The sequence below is a fragment of the Manduca sexta genome, chromosome 8 (genome assembly GCF_014839805.1).
Source record: "Manduca sexta isolate Smith_Timp_Sample1 chromosome 8, JHU_Msex_v1.0, whole genome shotgun sequence".
Lineage (NCBI taxonomy): Eukaryota > Metazoa > Arthropoda > Insecta > Lepidoptera > Sphingidae > Manduca > Manduca sexta.
Genome location: NC_051122.1, coordinates 4,072,792 through 4,095,076, shown reverse-complemented (window position 1 = coordinate 4,095,076; position 22,285 = coordinate 4,072,792). Strand labels below are relative to the sequence as shown.

The following is a 22,285-nucleotide window of genomic DNA, read 5'->3' as shown; positions in this document are numbered from 1 at the left end:
TGTGTATAGGCGATTACAATGCTTTCAGATGAGCCGCATGCTTTTCACATCATTTAGTGTATAGAAACATCATTTAGAAATACTACGATGATCTAATAGCGCCTTTATAGTATAATATTTAAAGATGATATCAGTTAGAGATTAATATTAATAAAACAGTTAAAACAAGGAAACGAGTCAATATATTAACATCGCAGCTAAATCGAATCTCCAACTTTAGCCATTAGCTAATCCATTTAATTCTATTTAGGCCAACGCGATGATACCTTTTCGGATGAATTAGGATTAAAAAAACGTTATGGAATAATGCTTTGTAAAATGTTATAATAGGTAGGTACCAGTAATGAAGGGTCCATATAATACGGTTCCTGTCGGCTTACCTTTATATACAATTTAAGTAGAATCTAATTTTCATCAGAACGATTTACAGAGCGCATTTATGCATAGTAGTACAATAGGTGGACAAAATGATATCGGAATTTTATACTCAGTATCAGCTTGAAGTTTAAAATTCTCTCTCCTTTATTACATATGACATAGTGATCTATCAACGCACAGCCCAAACCACTGGACGGATCGGTCTGAAATTTGGCATGCAGGTAGATGTTATGACGTAGGCATCCGCTAAGAACGGATTTTGATTAATTCTACCCCCAAGGGGATAAAATAGGAGATGAAAGTTTGTATTAAACTTTGTCAATTTTAAACCGATCGGGCTGAGACTTTGCATGCATAAAGCTACTGTGTCGTAGGCATCCCCTACGCGGTACTTTAAGAAATGCACAGCTTCTCGTTGATCGTAAAAGTCTAAATATAAACTCTACTTATTTCCCACAAGTATAAAAAACCAAACCGTACCCTCCAATACCGAAAAAGCATACGCTGTTAAGAAATCTGCGCAAAATAAGAATTCGCGGTACTATGCGCCACTTGAAAATCGTTAGTACGTGACGCGAATGTGTGGAGAGCCCTTAAGTGCTTGCGTAAAGGAAAAAAATACAGCGACCGAACCGCGAGGAATTTTGATGTAAACAGCTGTATCGGTAATGATGCAGAATGTCTGTTATTTTTATATGCAATTGTCGAAGATAATGTAGTGGAAACACCTGATAATGTGTAGAGTTCTGAGCAGTTGGAGAAACTATTGTTATTTTTATGCGCTTGACAATCGCGTAAAAGCTAACTTTTCTTAATGTATTTTCACCGCTGGGGTTAAAATACATTAAGAAAAAATAGATAACTATTTTTTCATGGATCAATATCATGCGGACGTGTAGTGAAATCATTTTTTAAATAATTATTTTTAAATTCTCTATAAGTGATTTTTATCTCATTTTATTTAATAAAATCGGTTGTACGTTTAAATCGGGTTTAATAGCTAAAAGCTTAACAAAAAGGACATGAAAGCTTTTATTACGAAACCAAAAACAGACAACTCAATCTAATTCATTATAAACATAATGTACGAAATAAAACCCACCTAAATTCCCGTCGTGTACGACTCAAATTCCAACAAATAATTACATATAAATTAATTTATTCACATAGGTGTTAATGTGAAAATTTCGAATGAACATCTGTTCGTTTATTGTAGGCGCTGTGGCCTTTATTGCCGCGTTTCGGCTTAAATTAATGCATTTTCACTGTTCTATACCGCGGCGTTATTTCGCGTTCCTTACATTAGTCAAATTATAACGCTTGACACCCTTTTAATATGCGCGGAATTGTGGTAGGGTTGGCAGGTACGGTAATTTTGTTATATTGTTTATAATGTGGTACGTTTGATAATGAATAATTAGCAACATTTTTTGGATAATAATAGTTTTATTCAGCGGTAATTTACGTCGAGGACTACCCATCGGGCCCGGTTCCGCGCGGGTAGTATCAGCATCTATGATGACTTGTCGTGGTCGAATCTCTTGGACTTCGAGTTGCCCTTGCAATGTTGCACAGCAAAATAAGCAAAATAAGGTTTCGGTGGAATAAGAACTTATATTTTTATAATATATTGCACGTTAGAAGACAACTGTAACAAGCTAGCACACAGCGCTTAGTAACAACATTACATTGTTATTAATTCGAAATACAATAATTCAAATAGATACTATTATGGTGCCAGTTCACATTATATTATAAAGAGGCTTTGTCTATCAAATTTTACAGGATTACCAGTTAAGCTAAACTGAAGATAACCTAACAAATAATTAGAATAGATCCAGCCGTTTTGGAATCCATATAAACATAATATCTATACACATACAAACATTTATCTATATTATTTTCATACTTGAAGTTACAAATAAAAACGGATTTTAATAATATTAAAATTGAACGTTAATTCCACTGCCAAGAAATTATTGAACTAACTTCACTTAAATAGTGTTCTATTTTTTATATAAATAAAGGTACATAGCAATAAGTTTTTTTATCAATTCATAGTAGTTAGAACATTTACCTTTAAAAAATATATAAGAACCTAAACAAACCTTTTACAGATCTGTCTTTATTTTAAGTAAACATTATACGGGACAAATTAGGTCCTCCAGACTACATTTATATTTATAATGTAATCTTTATTTCTTAACACAATTGAATTTTTAAATATTGAATATTAACTTATGCTTGAAAAGTTGTTTTGCAATGTTTATGAATTAAATGAACTATACATATTTTTAAGGTTGTTCAATAAAAGTAAAATAAGGCGATTTTTATTCTTGAAGTTGGTTTTTAAATTTCCTCTAAAATATAATGTTATATTATATATTTTTGTATCTGTTTACTTATTTTTAATCATTATACTACTGTGTCAGCAAAGCAGTTTGTGTAAAATTTGCTTTGCATTGGGCTTTCTTTTTATATTGCTGTCGATTATCAAGAAATATCCGTTGATGGCCATTATTTGAGGAAATTTCAAAGACAATATTTTCGGAAGCGACAACCCTACCGTCATGCAAATTAAGAGTATGTTAAGCTGACTTCGCTAAGTTATGTTTATTAGCATCGACGTGTTTCGTTTTACCCAACTATCACTAATAGCTTTCTTTAGACTACACAGTGAATACTATTCTTCATTTTACCAAAAAATCCAGGTAAATTCATAAACATTATTTCCGGAAGTGGCAACCCTACCGTCACGCGAATTCCGAGTCAACGTCGAGGTAACCGCACCGTGTTATGTTTCATAAAACATTATTGGCACCGACGTGTTTCGATACACGATTAAGTCAACATGCTTCCCGCCATACATTGTGTGCGTTGATTAATTTACGAATACATATTAAGCGACCATAATAGTTGATTGTTTCGTGTAGAGTTCTGAATTTTAGTATTTATGAAAGTACATACTATACGGTACTAATCGTTTCAGAGTGTGATACTTTACTTGTGGTAGGTCTCCCTTATGTGAGAGTGCCGAGTTATTTTCTAAGGAGAAGTCTTCTTTGTATGATGATGATCACTATATTTCTCAGTCGATTATATAAAATCTTTCTCGTATATGCCGTAGCACATCAGAAGCCACTTTTAGGAATCATTTTATATCTGATGGCATCGTCTTCCAAAAAAAAAAAAAACATCCTGGTATATTTTGTTCCTAATATAAAAATGTATTTACTGGTGGTAGGTCTCTCATATGTGAGAGTCCGACTGGGTAGGTACCACCGCAATGTCTATTTCTACCGCCAAACAGTAGTGTGTATTCACTTGTGTTCCGGTTTGAAGGACTTTGTAGCCAGTGTAATGGCTGGACATAATAAGACTTAACATTTCATGTCATAGCATGGCGAGCGCAGTGGAATAGTACAATAAAACAATACTTTAAAAATAAAAGTGTTGGATGGTGTTCCTGCTGTTTATGGGCGGTTAAATCGCTTACCAACAGGCGAACGGCAAGGTCGTACTATCATTTAAAGCCATTAAAAATACAGTGACGGAGAATGAATCTTGGCGTATTTCTGAAAACGGTGTCTATAATCTCTATATAGTATAAGGAAGAGTAGTCCAAAATACAGCCTAGACTATCTAGAAAGGACGTGCTATTTGCTTATTGTCGCCAACAAAAATCGATCTTCCAATATAACTGCATAAAAAGAGTGATATAAACATTTATGCATTTTGATTCGTTATGATGCACACATAAATAAATCTTGTATATGTGTTTGTTTTACGACACTAATCTGCCGAATACAACAGTTTTAAAAACGCGTGCGCGAGCATTTGATTTTAGACTTTGACAGAAAAGAAAGAAGGTACAAGTCGCGTTAGTGCCTAAGATATACAAATCCAATAGACATTTAAAATATGATAAGGAGGGTAATAAAGACAAGAGTGTATTTAAAGTCGGTGTCCCGTCACGCAGCGTGAAAGATTACGTGCAAACATATAGGGAGATACTGCGTGGTGCAAGTGACGCGATTTTGGAGGGAATATATACTGTCCTACTGATGGGCACGGGCCTCCTCTTCTTCTAAGACGGTTTAGGATAGTAGATTTAGGGTGACCTTAATCCTCTCGGTAGGAGAGGCTAGACTAGGTCTAGGCCCGATCTAAGCCAGCGTGAATGATTCCTTAGTCTATCACGCTGGCCTAGTACGGGTTAGAAAACTTTACATACAATTGAAATTCTAACAGAATTCTTAAGTATGTAAGTTTCTTCACGATGTTTTTGTTCCAAATAATTAACAAAGAACAATATTTTTAATATAATGTACGTGTTAAGAATTTGTATCTGTGAGTTCAAACCTAATACGTCTGTAAAAAAACTAAGGCGAGTTTTAATCACCGAAGCAACAAGCTACCGATAAAACATGAAGAAATGCTTTATGTGGTAGTGTCTAATAGCTAAACTGGCACAGATCACGTTCCAACACTAAAGTATTTGGGTAGAGAAGTAACCAGAATGTTCATACAAAATATCATGGCCTTTTTAAATCGTTCTGACGTTAATACAATTTAAAATAGATAATAGACGTACAAGTTATTCTCCTACGTGCGCACTACTTTCACTCGTCACTTGCCCCACAAGGACAGTTTACGTACTGGCAGGCAAGAGAAACTGTTCAATTCAGAGAACACATGTGCTTGTCAAACTGAATATGATGGATGATTGCATCCCCTATATAATTTCCCTTCCCCCGCACAAGCCTCGCGAGAAAATTGTCTACGTGTCATGAAGTAATAAAAAATCTACGCCATTTTTTTGTGTGTACAACTGGAAATATGAGTTCTCTCTGGTCCCTCAAATCTGAGGGTCGTGGTCAGCGTAAATTGCATCTGGAGCGGTCTAGAATTCGGCGGACAGTGAGTCTTCCACTCGGTCAGTCCTTGTTAGTAAACAGCGATTAATTAAAATTTTTCATCGGCTCTGCGAAGAACTATAAGTCTTGAATAAATGCGAAACTTATTCTGTCTGTTACTATCACGGCTAAACTACTGAACCTATTTTGATGATATTTTGAATACAGTAAGCTTCAATTCCAAGATTATTCATTATCATGCTATTAACTTTTGTTTCAGACCTACTACAACAACATACAATATAGCAACAACAAACATCAGTAAATCTATATGAAAAATTACAGCTTCAACTAAATTGTTTAATAAATTTGATAATAATCTCAGATATACTTATACTAATGAAATCGTAATTTTGACGTTCCACCAGTCTATCTTTTGTTTCGCAATAGCTTAACGCCTATGGCACCTTATTGCACTCATTTTAAGAGCTAAAATCTTTATAAATGGAAAGTGTAGAGTCTAGATGATATATCAAAACAGCAGCTCGACTCATGGAAGTGTCCGTACGAGGCTTACGGTCGCCAGTAATGATTATAAACGATTGTGCCTCTTGCTTGCAAGTGTAACAATACTTTTCGTTGATTTATTGGTTGTCTTTGACCGAGTGTCGGTAAAGGGTGCGATCAGATTTGATTATATATGCCGGGAACTAAATTATATGCGTTTAAAAAAGGAATGATTCCACTACCAAATTTAAGGGGAAAAAATTACCTGGATAAAAATAGATGTTAATAATGGCTTTCATTCAGAATCCAATTCTATTTATGTGCCAAATTTTATAGCAGTTTCTGTGCTTACTTCTAACATCCAAACATTTTCGCAACATTTATAATATAAGTAATATACGAATTAATAAATTACATGATCATAAAAAAGTTCTGCCCTTTAGAATACTCATAATTAGGGCCCGGATAAATATGTATAAAAAAATCTAAAATATGGCAAAAATATGGAGTATAAAACAACAATACCTTTCAATTTAAACATTCTTTATTTTGAAAAATTAGTTACTGTTACAGTAAGAGTTATATTTAAAAAAAAACTTTAAAAATGTAGCGAAATTTTGAATTAAAATTCTATAAAAATTATCGTTTCATCAAAAATATTTTTTTGCTTTTTTATTCTATCGCGGTTATTTATATTATATTTTTATCCCGACGTTTCTAAAACTTTGCAGCCCTTTCTAACACCTTAGTCCGCCCTGTGACCATGACGGCTGCAGTTTTTGAAACGTCGAAAGAAAAATATAATATGTAGTAGCGCAAAGGTAAGTAGTAAGTAAGTAGTGTAAGTACGTAAAAATACAACGACGCGCAAGCAGCTCAAAACGTCACGTACTACGTATGATGTTTGAAAATATGGATGATTGTGATATTTTTTTGTAAAATATGGACTTAACCATAAAATATGGAAAAATATGGAAAATAAATATTAGTTTTTCACAATCCAAATACGATGATAGATGTAGAAAATAAGTTTTAGAACGAAAATCGCGTAAATTAAAAATATGTATTTACATATTAATCCGGGCCCTACTCTTAATATTAAAGGAATTCTGAGAGTATAGTTCATTTTAGAAGTGTAATATTAAATGGTATGGAGGTCATTTCATCCAGGAAGACGCGCCCCACAACTTATTGAGTGAGCAACACCGCGGTGTTAGGGAACTGATCACTACTCAGCGTCGATGCTATTCATCGCAGTATGCGCGTTCACTCATGCTGCCCACGCACACTGTAAGCGCTCGAGAGTAGTGGTGCTCGTCTGTGTGGAAGGTATGATCTATAAGGGAGAGTCTATTTACTGGAACTTCATTGAAAGTGTAAAATATTATACGACCAGGTTTTTTTTTGTGGGGGCACTTGGTGTCTCTAAAGGAAATTTCGAATATATCGAAAACATTGCCATTAAAAAGTATAGGAAGGGAGGGAGGTACGAAAAATTATGGACTTACAATTTTTGAGAATTAGCGTGCCCACAAAAAAGTAGTGATAAAAAGGTCTAGTAATACCTAATAATACTGTTTGACTTTTTTTTATTTATTTATTGCCACTTGAATGACAAGACCGGCTCACCGTTCGCCAGATGGTAAGCGATACGACCGCCCATGAACAGTGGAAACACCATCCAACACCTTGGATTATAAAGTATTGTTTGGTATTCCACTGCGCTCGCTATCCTGAGACATGAGATGTTAAGTCTCATTATGTCCTGTAGTTACACTGGCTACAATGTCCTTCAAACCGGAACACAATAATGACTACACACTGCTGCTTGATGGCCAAAATAGACATTGCAGTGGTACCTATTTAGGTGTACTCTCACATATGAGAGACCTACCACCAACCAGTAAACAGTAGTTTACTCAACGAAGAAAGTGTATACGTACTTGTTGAGCTGGTGTTACAGCAAGACCTAACTCAGTTCGTCTACAGCATATTTTGAATACCGCAGCCTTTAGTAAGCCTTAGAATTTTTATATTAACATACTCTTTCATTTCAATATGCGGGCGACATTTAATATACTGGTATGTTGGAGACTTTGGTCTTAGTTTTAACGACTGAGCTGGCGTGTTTCTCTCTGGAGAGTTTAATATTGGACGTAATATGTTGACAACTTAGCTCGATGGATAGCATACGAAACTATTTAGGTTAGAATAAATTTGGATTGTTTTGTAAACTAGGGATTTCGCCGTATTAATATCTTAATAAGATGGAAAATGCGATTTTTGATATCGTAAGCGAATTAAATGAAATACCTAATCATATAAGTAATTATTGAAAAAAAAAATATTATGAAAACATTTTATGTACATTTTGTTTTTATATGTACACGAAGAATTACCATACTGCACCTGATGGTAAGTGGAGTCGGGTACCATTGAATATCGACTTACGAAAGATGATTCCCCTCAGCCGTCGACACAATTATGTCGGCCTGTTGGAACCGGCTATGTACAGGCTGATCCTGGATCGCGACAAACTTACTTGGGTTACTATGGCGAGTTTTAAATCATTATGTACGGCGGTCGTTATCCGTGTGTATAAAAAATATATCCTACCACCAGCAAAATCCTATTTTCGAGAATCCGCATTTGCTTATTAAAATATATCCGATGGACGCTTATTAGATTTCGCATTCTAAACTTTCACAGTAGTATCCATATTACGTGTTTTCAGTAAGTTCGCAGAACACTATTTATCTAACAACAACCAAAATATAATAGCAAAATACACGTAAAAACTTTTAGCAGTAGCGTACTGTTTAATTGGTCGGATTTCGAGAGGAATAAACAATAAAATAGAGCTGTCTAAAAGTGTTTTTATTTTGTTTATTTTAGAAAAAAAATTCAAGCATCGTATTAGAATTACTGTGGCAGTAATGGTGGACAATAAAACAGCAAAGGAAGTGGGGGCGATGCAATTTAAAACGTAGATGACATTAAAAATATAACGTTTAATAATAAACTTTTCTTCCTTTCTAAATCAGTGCCAGATAATTTTAATAAATCATTAAAATATTTTATTTTTTTAGTTTGATCATTAATATGTAACGCTTAATTTTGTACAAGATTATATTGATATATTTTTAAATGCGCAGTTAAGTTTTCACATTATGGACATGGTTATATGGCAATAACTCACAAATGCCGACTTCGGAATCAAAAACCAGTAAGCTATACCACAAAGGTGGTAATGAAAACAAAAATCGCGCGCAACAAAGTAACAGAAGCGCAGAACATGACCACTTATCACTAGTGTCCAGCGGGGGTGGACAGGGTGGTGTAAAATAAATCTCTTCCCGGCGGGTCTCATCCCCTACGAGATGACAGAATCGGCCGCGAACACTCCGCATTTCGACTTTATTATTTAAAAATTTCAATGGATTTTCACGTTATTGAATTAGTTTTGAAAAAATAACGTTTTTACCGTATTCAAATATCGAATAATGGAATGTTTTTCAATATTCAAAGATGAATAAAATTAATTTTAAAAGATTTTATAACAGATATGTAGCTGTTATTAATTCATTAAAAATGGAATAATTGGATTTTGTACTTTTTATTTTTAAATGTTTGCACGAGGTTAGTATGAATACATTTGGATTGCGTTTGAAATTCTAGAAAATAAAATATTTATAACGATAAATGTTTTTTGTTTATATATTGTAACTCAGTATTTTTTATTTAGATTTATTAGTGTGCATTTAAATAAAATGTGTGTATCATATTTCCGATCGTTAGGAATGGAAAACAGAAAAGGACTTATAGTTTGCTGGTTGTAGGATATATTTTATAACCGCCCCGATAGCGTACACCGTACACAAGATGTTAAAACCCGTAATAGTGGCCCACGTAAGTGTGTCGTGTCTGGGATTAACCTGTGTATGTCTGGTTTCAACAGGTTTCTTGTCAATCGACATTCTATTGGATTCCACTTACCTGTGCCATGCACGTATATAAAAACAGTATCTACTGTTCACTAATCAAGACGAAACACTTATATTCACCACACTCCGTTCCACAAACACCACCTCACATACGCCTTGCCAAATAATTAACTCATACATACAAATAATGTTCAAGTAGTTTTGAAACTCGTTTCACTATATTTCTTAATTAATTCGCTTGTTCACGTGATTTCTACTGTTTGATTAAATAAATAGTAAGAATAATATCAGCCCCGTATAATATACTTGCCCACTGTTGAGCCCGGGCCTCCTCTACTACTGAGAGGGATTAGGCCTTAGTCCACCACGCTGGCCTAGTGCGGATTGGTAAACTTCACACACCTTCGAAATTCCTGTAGAGAACTTCTCAGATATGCAAGTTTCCTCACGATGTTTTCTTTCATCGTTAGAGCGAACGATAAATTCACAAAGAATACACACATGATTTTAGAAAAGTCGGAGGTGTGTGCCCTTTGGATTTGAACCTGCGGACATTCGTCTTGGCAGTCCGTTCCACACCCAACTAGGCTATCGCCGCTTTTTACTATTTAACTATTTGATTAACAATTTATAATTTTATAGCTAATAGTTAAGTGCTATAAATTGCATTGTCTTCTGCTTGCGGCAATCACATATATTGAAACTTTTATTATGGCAGGCCACGATACATGCGCGGTTTAGTTTGGGTGCCACTAGTAAATGTAGGCCCATTAAGTTTGTATTTGAAATAAATAAGTCAAATACTGGCCCACTGGTGGGCACGGGCCTCCTATGCTAATGAGAAGGTTTAGGCTTTAGTCCACCACGCTGGTCTAATGCTGATTGATGGACTTAATATACCCTCAAAATTCTTATAGGGAACTTTTCATGTATGCAGATTGCCTCACGATGTTTTCCTTCACCGTTAAAGAAAGCGATAATTCACAAAGAATATACTTTAGAAAAGTTAGAGGTGAAACGGACATTCATCTCGGCGGTCCGTTCCATTCAAAACTAGACTATTGCCGTAAGTTAGGCCTTAAATTTCCAAATAATCGAACTTACATTTATTTTTTAAACATACTCCTCTTCAGAAAACAACAGAAGTAACGTAAATAGAAAATATTTAATCATTTATCGATATTTATTCTATTTTCAAACACAATTGCAAGCAAAAAAGAAACATGCGCGCCAGAATTCCATTTTCAAAATACAATTATTCCTTAATGCTCGGGAAAAAAATTGAATTGAAAAATTCTGTAACAGCGAAATACCAGAATTATCCTGATTCTCGTTAAAAAACAACTCTCCAATTATCAAACCGAGCAGTCCGGTAATAAACCTCCGTACGTTAATTGGAATCGAATGTCGGACAAAAACAACCAGCAATTATAAAGGCATGTGCACGCCGAGGGGAATGATTCAATGACCTGTAATGATAAGATTGGATTACGTTAACGGTCATTAGTTGACAGTTAATGACGTCTGAAATGTAACCGTTTGGTTATAGGGCTGACAATGATTTTAGGTCTTATTACAATTATTTTAAAGTCAAAATTTTAATTAGGCAGGGTTTTTCATGAGAGATTTTAATAATAATATTAATACCGTCTACATGCGCATTGTCCAAATCATAGTTTTCTTGGTTTGAAGGATATTGTAACCCTTTTTTTTTAAATGACACGTTGATTAGGCTGACTAGGGTCGGCTTATACAAACACACCGGACTTTTGGTGACTGCTTTAGGTGTTCGCAACCCTTAAAAATTACCGACCATGCTGAGAGTAACGCACTAACGGGTGACGAACCTGGGCTCAGGACGACGACTGGGAGAGGATGGGGCATCAACAATTAGGGATTATAGCCAGTATAATTTCTTGGCAGTATGATGCGTAACCTGTGTTGAGTTGAAAAAGTAGCACTGTGCAGTGTAGTGTCACACAGTGCTTTGTACTTTGAAATTTATCTAATGTTCCCACTGTCATGTAGAAACTCAGCTGATGGCAGGAACATACAAAACTCGGATTAATTTGACCTATATAAAATAGGAATCACAGCAGAATATACAAGTGATTTCCCTTCTAAAATAAATATCTGTAAATATTAATTTAGACATATAAGCAGCGGTAGCCTAGTTGGGTGTGGAACGGACTGTCGAGACGAATGTCCGTAGGTTCAAATCTCAAGGGCACACATATCTGACTTTTCTAAAATGAAGTGTGTATTCTTTTTAAATTATCGCTTGCTTTAACGGTGAAGGAAAACATCGTAAGGAAACCTGCATACCCGAGAAATTCTCTATAGGAATTATGAGGGTATGTGATGTCTACCAATTCGCAGTAGATCAGCGTGGTTGAGTAAGGCCTACTCCCTCTCAGTAGTAGAGGAGGCCCGTGCCCCCTAGTAGGACAGTATAATACAGGGCTAATATTATTATTATAAAAATAATAAAATGACGCAATATTCAAAATGATCACAACCATAAAACAAATGCGCTCTCATGTAAATACATTTCCCTTTTGTTGCGCACTCAAAGTAAAAACTCAGGGCGGGAATTAGTATAAGTATCTGGGAACAAAATAAAGTACATAATACAGAGACCCTAATAATGGGTAATTTGCCCGATAAAGTCAGTGCGGGAGTGAGCCGCCGCGATTAAATTGCTCCACATTTATTTTTTTCCGTATTCTAAGGACGGATTAACTCTTTTTGGTATGAAAACAGAAACGAATGCGCTATAAAACGATTCATTTTGGGCCCCAAAAGTATATATAATGGATATCCTGACGTAATTATCATTAGCTAAAATCGTTTTTAATCCGTTCAAATCTTAATCTGTCTGGAATTTTGCCTTTCGGTCCATGCCTGCAGTCATTAGGCCTATGCGGAACTTTATCTGCATTTAGAAAGTCTCATTTACGAATTTATTAAATTGAATCTTTTTTCGTTTAATTATAGTCGGTTTTTGCTAAGCCAAAACAATGATTATTAAAAATCACTTAGCTCAGAATTTCGCGTTACAAACCGCCAATTAAAAAATGGCTTTATAATACATTATTCCTTTGTCAATCCTTTTATCTTTATTTTTTAAAATCGGAATGTTTTTTAATTTAATATATTCAAATCCCTTGTACGGAGGACACGGTAACGCAATAAAACAGGGCATTAAAAACCCTTTAATAAATAAAACAGCCACAATACATATGTTCGGAAACAATGTGGCCAGCTTGACCATTGTTTTCGATTGCGGCCGTATTAAAAGCGGTTCGGCTGAAATGTCTGACACGTTTCCGTATCCGGAGTCAGGTGTGGAGTTAGAATAGAGTCAGGGGGCTTTACCGCCCTGAAGTGGAGACATTAATGCTTTGAAATTTTACTTAATTTCATTTACTTCTGTAGGTAATTAATAGCCAATAGGTAGTTTTAGTAATGGAATAAATAGAGCTTCGGGAAATACCACGCACCATACAAAATGTAAGCAAGTTATCACTTCACGCTTGTCTATGAAATAGTAGTACCATTAAATTGACCCTTTCATGCCGTAGACTAATATGTCTTCATGGTACCACACCGATCATGTACAGGTTTTTTTATTTATATAATATTGCACTGTTGAATACGGGCTTACTTTACTACTGAGCGGCTTTCCGATTTACTTTATTACCAAATGAATGTCTGATTAAATATTTTCATGATTGTGTTATATATGAGCCCTGTGTTATATTAAACTGCCTCAATGCTGCACATGCTTCCTTTGCTATTGAGAAGGATTAGGTCTTAGTCCACCACGCTGGTGTTAGTGCGGATTGGAAGACTGTCCACACGCTCAAAATTCGTATAGAGCACTTCTTAGGTTGTAGGTTTCCTCACGCTAATTTTTTGCACCGATAGAGTAAGCGATAATTCAGGAATACATACATAATTTTTAGATAAGCCAGAGATGTGTGCCCTTGGGTTTTGAACCTGCAAACATTCATCTCGGCAGTCCGTTCCATTTCCAACTAGGTTATCACCGCTTTTGTTATTGATATGATTGTATTAAAACACCCGCAAATAAGTCTTAATTCGCACCAGTACATGGGGTGTCATTATCGCTAAAATTACAATCAAGCTGCTTTTGTTCGAAGTTGCGCTGTAATCAGGAAGCAGCTGGCCATGGTCGTAGTTGTTGGTATCTGAGTTGGTATTGTAAGGGTCTGAACTTGTTGATGTAGGATCTGAAAAATTAAATCCAAGTCGAATTAATAAACGCAACTCAGAATTATTCCGAGTGTGATATCAGCTGAGACGCTGTGTAGTTAAAGTCAACATCTTAAGGTTGATTCCTTCCTAACCGAGTTTCGGCCATGGGGGGCATTTTCAATGGAGACCAGTCGAGGAGGATTATAGTGCACAAGTGAGTGCACAAGTGGGTGCGCAATATACAGGTGCACTTTCTGTTTTTCACTCTCATAGTCCGGTGAGACGGCAATCCGAGAGGACCGGAAATTATGCGCAGGACCAACAGGTTTACTTATTTTCTGAGGCACGGGGGTATCACCCGCCAACTCTCTGATTCCGAGCTGCGACTGAGTCATTTTTAAAGTGGAAAAACCCAACCACAATTAATTTTGCCCCGACCTGATTTGAACCCGGGACCTCAGCGCGGTAGTCGTACTCAAGTACGCATTACAAATACTTCACAGAGGCAGTCAATATATATATACCCATTATGATGTCTGCAGTATATTAAACTGAATTGTGTTTAAGAAACGATGCAATAGGATTGCAGTATACAAGCTATTTTACGGACAGTGGCCTGTATTGTCTTGTCGACGCGCATCCACTAGGATAAAACTATTATTCATAAATCAATTAACAGTGCATTTAGTTTCCAATGTGATTTTACACGGAATTTGTGAATCTTTCTGTTTTCTGGCTAGCATTATATCGTTATGTCAGAGTCAGATTTTCTACTTCGATAACTTTTACGCCCAATATTTTGCACCTAAGAAGACCAATACACAGACGATTTGAAAATACGTATTTTACAAAATAAAAAATGGTCAAATTATGGCATTTTGAGAAATTTATATTTAATAACATTATTTCATAACTTCTACCTCGCAACTACATTAGCCATACCTTCGATATAACAAGGACAGGTCGAATACAAAACCATAAATCAGCCAAATATATCATCCTGTTGGATGCTATCCCCCACAATGTGATGTTGCCAACTCAATTCTTACATTAGCAGTCAAGTCACGTGGTCCAATCGGTGCACTCACAGCGAACGGAATAAATACCGAGGAGATATCTCAGCGTCGGTCTTGCGCGGCTGCCTTTTATATCTTCATATGGACGTTGAATTAAACTCGTATGTAATTGTTTGGATGAGGGAGTACCTATTCGATAGGTGAAGGGAATACATGAATGAATTTCAGCCGAAATTCGACCACGGCAGCCAATCCCAACGGAGATCAGACAGGTACGGAGATATTATAGTGCACAAGTGCGTGTGCAGTACACAAGTGCACATTCTGTTCTTTCACGGGATCGGAGAGTGGTCAGGCGAAGGAACGACGGGTTTACGTCATCAGCTAATTGAGTCTGAGCTGCGACCAAATAATTATTAAGATGGAAAAATTTTGCCACAACTATTTTAGCTCTGAGTCTGGAATTTTGTGCACCAGTTACGCCTCTGCCTAGTCTTCGGGGATGAAAAGCGTGAGTGTGTGTTATAAGGAGAAGGTTCTATGTTCGGCTGCATGTTTTTTAACTGAATATAATAGCCTCTTTGTTTCTATTAAGTCAAAAATAGTCAGATATAAGAAGTATTCAAAGATCAGACCTGAAATTATTACATCTCAGTGGCCAAATTACATTAAACATTTATAAGATCTCACCGTTTAAATATCCGAAGCTGTATAATGTGCTACAATCTTTTCCGCCTTTTCTGGGTTCCTTAAAGAGGGGTATTTTTTAATCTAAATTTTTGCAATCAAAAGGGAATAATAATATTTTTTTACTTGAAGTAATAGCAGAGCAAGTGGGCATATTGGGAAAAAATTCCAAACACCGATCTGGTAGCAGAAAAACCCAAACACTACTGTCCGACCGACCGATGGTTCGAGATTAGAACCCATGACCTCTGAGCAGTGGTCGTACCGCGCATGCAATACAACTTAACCACGTAAACACCTTAATAATAAAAGCGGTAAATAGACAAAACTGCTAATAAACAAAAGCAGTAATCATATAGAATTTTTTTGCGGATGGTAGGATATATTTTATATTATCCCGGTTTTCGACCACCATACACGAGGTGTTAAAACCCGCCATAGTGACCCACGTAAGTGTGTCGCGTTCCGGGATCAACCTGTGCATTTTCGGTTCCAACAGGCCGACATAATTGTGTTGACTGCCGAAGGTAAATCATCTCTCGTCAGTTAACATCTTGACACCACTCCACATGCACTGGGGTCACTTTGCATGCATAAAAAATATTATTAAAAAGCACTGCATAAAACTGCAGAACCCAAAGTATTATTAAAAAAACCACTCCAAATTGTAGGTACATCATTAAGATACCAGAATTGTACCTGGTACGTTTAACGGCAATTTGTCAAAAAGATAAAATGTTACGTGAGTCGAATTATCTTAAACAGCATTCGTCTTGCTGAATAATTACGGACATTCCTTTAAATATCGAAAGTGAAGGTTTTTTGCGGTGTTTGAAACCTTTTTAAAGTCTGCAACTTGGTTATCTTTAGCCTGAAAGCTCAAAATAGAAAATGTCCTGTTAATTTTCTTTCTTAATAGGCCGGCATGGTTGTGTCGAATCGCAAAAGATAGCCATCTGTTACCATTCCATACTATATTTGGACGGCATCACACTTACCAGCAGGTGCGATGTAGTCACTTTGATGTGCGAGAATAAAAAAAAAAGCTTTAGTAATTTCTTGGTTCATACTTAATAGTGACCTTTTATAGCAAGTCAATGTAGAGCTAAATTTATTAAAGGCTCATATAAATTCAAAATACCATAGGTTCCTAATTTATCCACGTGGATGGAGCCACAAGCAAAACCTAGTATCATAACCTCAAACCACTTGCAGCAAACTCATTTGCCATTATACGCTCGGGTATATTAGTTTTAAAATCAAAACGAATTTCCGATTGTGCGACGGCGTCATATTTACAAGAACGAAGGAAGCTATGAATAAATTTGCGGTGGTTCGTTATCATGGATTGGAACTGAGTTTAGGAATGCCCTGTCTCCATGCAAATTGTTTTATGGACCACCGCTTGATGGAGCAAATGGGTTTACTCCTGGGATGAAGAATTGTTTGCACATCACCGGCAAAACAAATGAACAACTAAAAGGCGTCTAGGTTTCTAAATTTTAAGGCTCGGCTCGCACTGCCAGGATGATTCGACAGGATATTTTTATGTAATGTATAATATTTAACTTTAACTTTATGAATTTATAGTTGAAAATTTAATGATATATTTTGTGGTTATATAGAGAAATCTTTGTTGAGGTTATATATAGATGCTTAGGGATGCGTAATGATTAAAAAAAAATAGAGGAGATGTCCGCTTTTAGTATGGGTGCTGGTTCTTTATTTCGAACAATTTCTAACCAATCTCAAAATTATTGGATGGTATTGATTGAAATGGCAAAAATGTGGAGCTTGCAATTATTAAAATAATAATTTTAGAAAAATAAGAAAAAAATGTCGTAGCAAATGATAGCAGCAGTAAATGATAAAAATAACCTCATTGATTCGTTAAATAGGTAACTACCATTTTTTTTTTATATAAGTAGCTGTTAGTTATGGTCATTCGCGGATATAAAATTAAAATTAAAAAAGGAAAATATCAAAAAAATTACATTCGAGGTTATCCTTAGAGACAAATAAATTAGATTTTTGACAACTACTTTTTTGATTTATTTAACATCATAATTTATACCATGTTTTATGTAAAATAAATTGATTGATTGATTGATTGATTGATGGTGCGATTTCAATGTATCAACATCTATATTTCGAAAATGTTCATTTTAAGAGTAATTATATCAATTACTCGTTTTTTAGAGTTCCATCCAGATATAGTAAATAAATTATCTTGGTAAGGATTTTTGTCGAATAAATACTGTTTTTGGACATGTCCTTTATAAAGTAGTTTTTCATTTTCCATTTCTAATCTTCCTCCGTTTTTAATCTTCCATTCGTATGATCAAAGTTATCTGTATCAATACTACGAAATATTACTATTCGATCTATTTGAGGAGCGAAGCTATCATCCTCTCTGATACGTTTCTTAGAACTTTGGGTTTGATAATACAACCCTATCAAAACTTTGTCCTTTAACCTCGAGAATCATTTCGGAGACATTAAATGGAAATAGTAAAATTTTAATTAGTAACAATACCTTAGTAATTCTAGTAGCTCAAATCACGTCACGTATTTATCCCCGAAGAGTTATGTAAAGGCGCAACTAGGGCACCTAATTGCCCCGTGTGGAGTTGCTGGTCTCCCATCGGGCGCGTCCCCTGGGTGGCGGATAGGGGAAAGGCCCCTACGGGGTTCCAGAAATGGCGTGGACCAAAACCAGCACAAAAGATGTTTTTCGACGTGCCTCTCTGTTTAGCAGAGAGACGCTGTGGAAGAATGAGGACGGGCTCACACTCGCGATGTGCGAGGGCTAGTTACAGCTAGCCACCGTCGATCTCGCAATCCCGATATGAGGTGCTGTGGTCATGTCTCGCAGCCTTAGTCGGGACCGAGGGTCTTGCCTTTAACAGCCGGACCGCGAGGAAGAAAACCTCTATAAAAAATTACCCCGAATCCTAAGTGGCGGCGCACCACGAGAGGATGCATGGCTGACGGGCAGATCAGTCGTTAGTGCGACCTCCGCCAGGGTACCGGCCGACACCCGTGGTGGGTTACACATAGGCTTATTCGTGTACATGGGGCACTGCACGAATGGACCACCATTTCGCCAATTCTCGTGGGAATAATTATGAATAATCCAAATAAAATTATTGATAAAGAAGGTAAAGAGAAGAATGCGATACCAACAGCTTCAACACGTGGAAAACGTGCAAACTTGGTGCGCCCGAGGACGCCAGTCCGGGCGCCGATTGTGGAAAGTGATACAGTGGACTCAGATGGCTCATATATGTCTCTGGCATCGACTGCATCTGATGTAGCTCGCACGCGTAAGAGGGGTAGACCTCCTACAAAAGCGAATATATTGCCTAAGCCGAAACGGCAAACCGTTACAGAAAAGCAATCGGCCGAAGAGATGACCACGGAAACAGACACGGAGGGAGAAAATCCTTCTGTTGCGTCTGTCTCAGGAATTATAAAGAGGACACTTCCTAACTTGGACGAGTTGAGTCAAATTGTGCAGTCGCAACCTAGCGATCAATTGGGCGACTGCATAAAAGAACATCTAGAGACTTTAGAAAAGGCGATGGAAAAAACCCGTAGTCTTAAATGCGAAAATGGCCATGAGCTTAAAAAAGCCATGCATTGGCTTAAGGCCACAACTGAAGAACTAACCCGGCGGTCTACTTTAGATATTAAAAGACTAGAGAACGAGATTGTGGTATTGCGCTCACAACTGTCTAACCTCACTACAGAGATTTGTAAACTTGGAGGGCAGGTGTCTATGACATCGGTTAGAAGTGTATCTGGGCAGAGCAACGAGGGTGCACGTCCCGCCCCCTATCCTTTAAGTTTAAAAAAAAGTAACGCCGAAGAAAGGCTCATGGCCCAAGTAAAAACGTTAGTAAAAAGCCAATTTGCGGCCCTTAAGGCAGAAATATTTCCCGATAGGTTCCCAAGTCCTTCACTGGGAAAAGAGACAACTGCTACGATGCAACAATCTCAAGCTCAGGCAATGCAGGTCGAAAAAAATGGTAGAAAAAAGAAAAATGCTAGGAAGGCCGGACCTATTCATCCGCCAGTAGAAGACTTGCCACCAGTTGCGCGCTCAGAGCCACTAACAACAACACCGCTAGAGCAAACATGGGAGACCGTCGGTAAATCGAAGCCCAAAAAGCCCACTTCCAAAAAGAAAAAAAAAGGAAAGGCGACCAAAAAGGAGACTGCGGCTGTTACAATCACTGTAGTAGATGGCTCCCCCACAAGTTATGCTACAATTACAGAGCAAGCCAAAGCCAAGATAAGTCTGTCGGACCTTGGCATAGAAGACGCTCGCTTCAAGAGAACGCTCACCGGGGGGCTCCTTGTAGCAGTTCAGGGCCCAGAATGTGGCGCCAAAGCTGAAAGGCTAGCAGTACGGATGCGTGAGGTTCTTTCTGACCAAAACGTACGGGTGAATCGTCCAACTAAAACGGGAGAAATTCGGTTGAAGGACCTCGACGATGCCGTTACTCTAAAAGAAGTGGCTATAGCTGTTGCTAATGCTGGCGGATGTCTCATTGAAGATATTAAAACGGGTGAAATTCGTAGAACAAACACATCTATGGGGACCTGCTGGGTGAGATGCCCGCTTACGGCAGTGCAAAGGATAGCAGCTGGTAAACGTATCCACATAGGATGGGGGACTGTAAGGGTAGACATTTTGGAAGCCAGACCTTTGCATTGCTATCGATGTCTCGAAAAGGGTCATGTGGGCGTTAAATGTCCTAACAATGTGGATAGAAGTAAACGTTGCTATGCCTGCAGCGAACTTGGACATAAAGCCAACCAGTGTACTGCAGAGGCTTTAAAGTGTCCACTTTGTGTGGATTTTGAATGCCCATCAGACCATCGGTTTGGGAAGAAATGTGGTTTAGCAGCAAAAACGAGCGGGAGTAAGAAGCAGGCTCCTTCCGCTCAGAGCCAAACAATCACTGAGGAGACTATGGACACGGCACATTCCCAGCCTTAAAAATTCTTCAAAGCAACCTGAATCACTGCCGCAATGCGCGGAACCTGCTACTGCAAACCATTGCGGAGTGGTCCGTTGCATTGGCTGTGGTGGCGGAGCCCTACACTGTTCCGGATCATCCTCGATGGTTCGGAGATGAGCGGGCTCTGTCGCTGTCTATTGGGCGGGTATGCAAGACACTCCACCCTGCTCTTTAATGGAAAAAGGGGAAGGTTTTGTTGCAGTGAAATGGGGATCTTTAGCTATTGTGGGGTGCTACATCTCGCCCAATACATCGATTTATGAATACGAGGAGTACTTGGATAAGGTAGCAAACTGTATACGTAGATGCTTACCTCGACCAACAATCGCTCTTGGAGACTTCAATGCTCACTCAAGAGTTTGGGGAAATCGCAGGGATGATCGTAGGGGTGAGACAATACAAGATTGGGCGGCTGGACTTGATCTGCGCCTTATGAACCGAGGCTCTGTAAGCACATGCGTGAGATGGCGAGGGGGAGTCGGTCGTAGACCTCACATGGGTAACCCCCTCTGCAATTAATATAATATCTGGATGGCGGGTCGCAGAAGAAATAGTTACCCTCTCCGACCATCGTCACATTATTTTTAACGTGACTCACCGGCGGCCGAACACAAACTTTAGTCATGAAAATAGCTGTACTCCTCGGCGTTGGTCCATTAAAAGGCTTAACCCCGATATACATAAAGCCGCTGCCAACATTGCGGCTTGGCCCACAACGCCCAACACGGTCATAACTGACCCAGAAGCTGAGGCAGTTTGGTTCCGGAGCACGATGGTCCGCATATGTGACGCATCCATGCCCAGAGCCAAGACTGTCAATCGAAAGGCTGTATACTGGTGGTCGGAAGAAATTGCACAGCTACGTACTATCTGTCTGCAAAACCGTCGCCAATATACAAGAGCTCGAAGAAGAAGGCGAACTACGACTATTGAGGTGGACACAGCGTACAGGGCGTACCGAGCTGCTACAATAGCACTCCAAGCCGCTATTAAGACTGCAAAGTCACGGTCTTGGGATGAGCTCTTGGAAGGACTAGACAGAGATCCTTGGGGGCGTCCATATAAAATGGTGCTAGGCAGGCTCCGTCCATGGATGCCACCTCTAACGGAAACCCTAGAACCAGACCAACTGGGTCGAATAATTGATACCTTGTTTCCAATAGGTCAGAGATGCTCCATAACTGCCCCAGTAATGCCAACGGACTGGTCTGAAGAACTAGGAGTAACCGAAGAGGAACTAAATCGAGCTGTACGCCGTTTGCGCGCCCGAAATACTGCGCCGGGTCCGGACGGAATTCCCGGCCGGGCTTGGGTATTGGCTTTACCTGCACTGGGAGACAGACTAAGACGGCTGTTTGACGGATGTCTCCGTACTGCCACTTTCCCCATACTCTGGAAAGAGGCCAAATTGGTTCTTCTTAAGAAAGAAGGCAGGACTGCAGATTCTCCGTCTGCCTACCGTCCTATATGTCTATTAGACGAGGCTGGCAAATTATTTGAAAGAATAGTCGCTGCTCGACTTAACGGACATTTGTCGCGTGTTGGCCCCGATTTGTCGGACAGTCAATATGGCTTCAGACAGGGGCGATCGACAATTGACGCGATCCTTCGCGTACGCTCCCTGTCGGATCTAGCTGTTTCCCCGG

General features: G+C 38.1%; 1 protein-coding gene across 1 annotated transcript; it reads left to right on the top strand.

Moving 5' to 3' along the window:
• The first annotated feature begins 18,736 nt into the window (after positions 1-18,736).
• On the top strand, positions 18,737-20,617 carry LOC115442740. The gene has a single exon (XM_030167891.1). The coding sequence runs from the start codon at positions 18,737-18,739 to the stop codon at positions 20,615-20,617; it is 1,881 nt and encodes a 626-aa protein (XP_030023751.1).
• The last annotated feature ends 1,668 nt before the right edge of the window (positions 20,618-22,285 follow it).

Bases quoted from the DNA above. Each gene is read 5' to 3' on its own strand.
- LOC115442740 (XM_030167891.1), top strand. From the start codon at position 18,737: ATGAATAATCCAAATAAAATTATTGATAAAGAAGGTAAAGAGAAGAAT.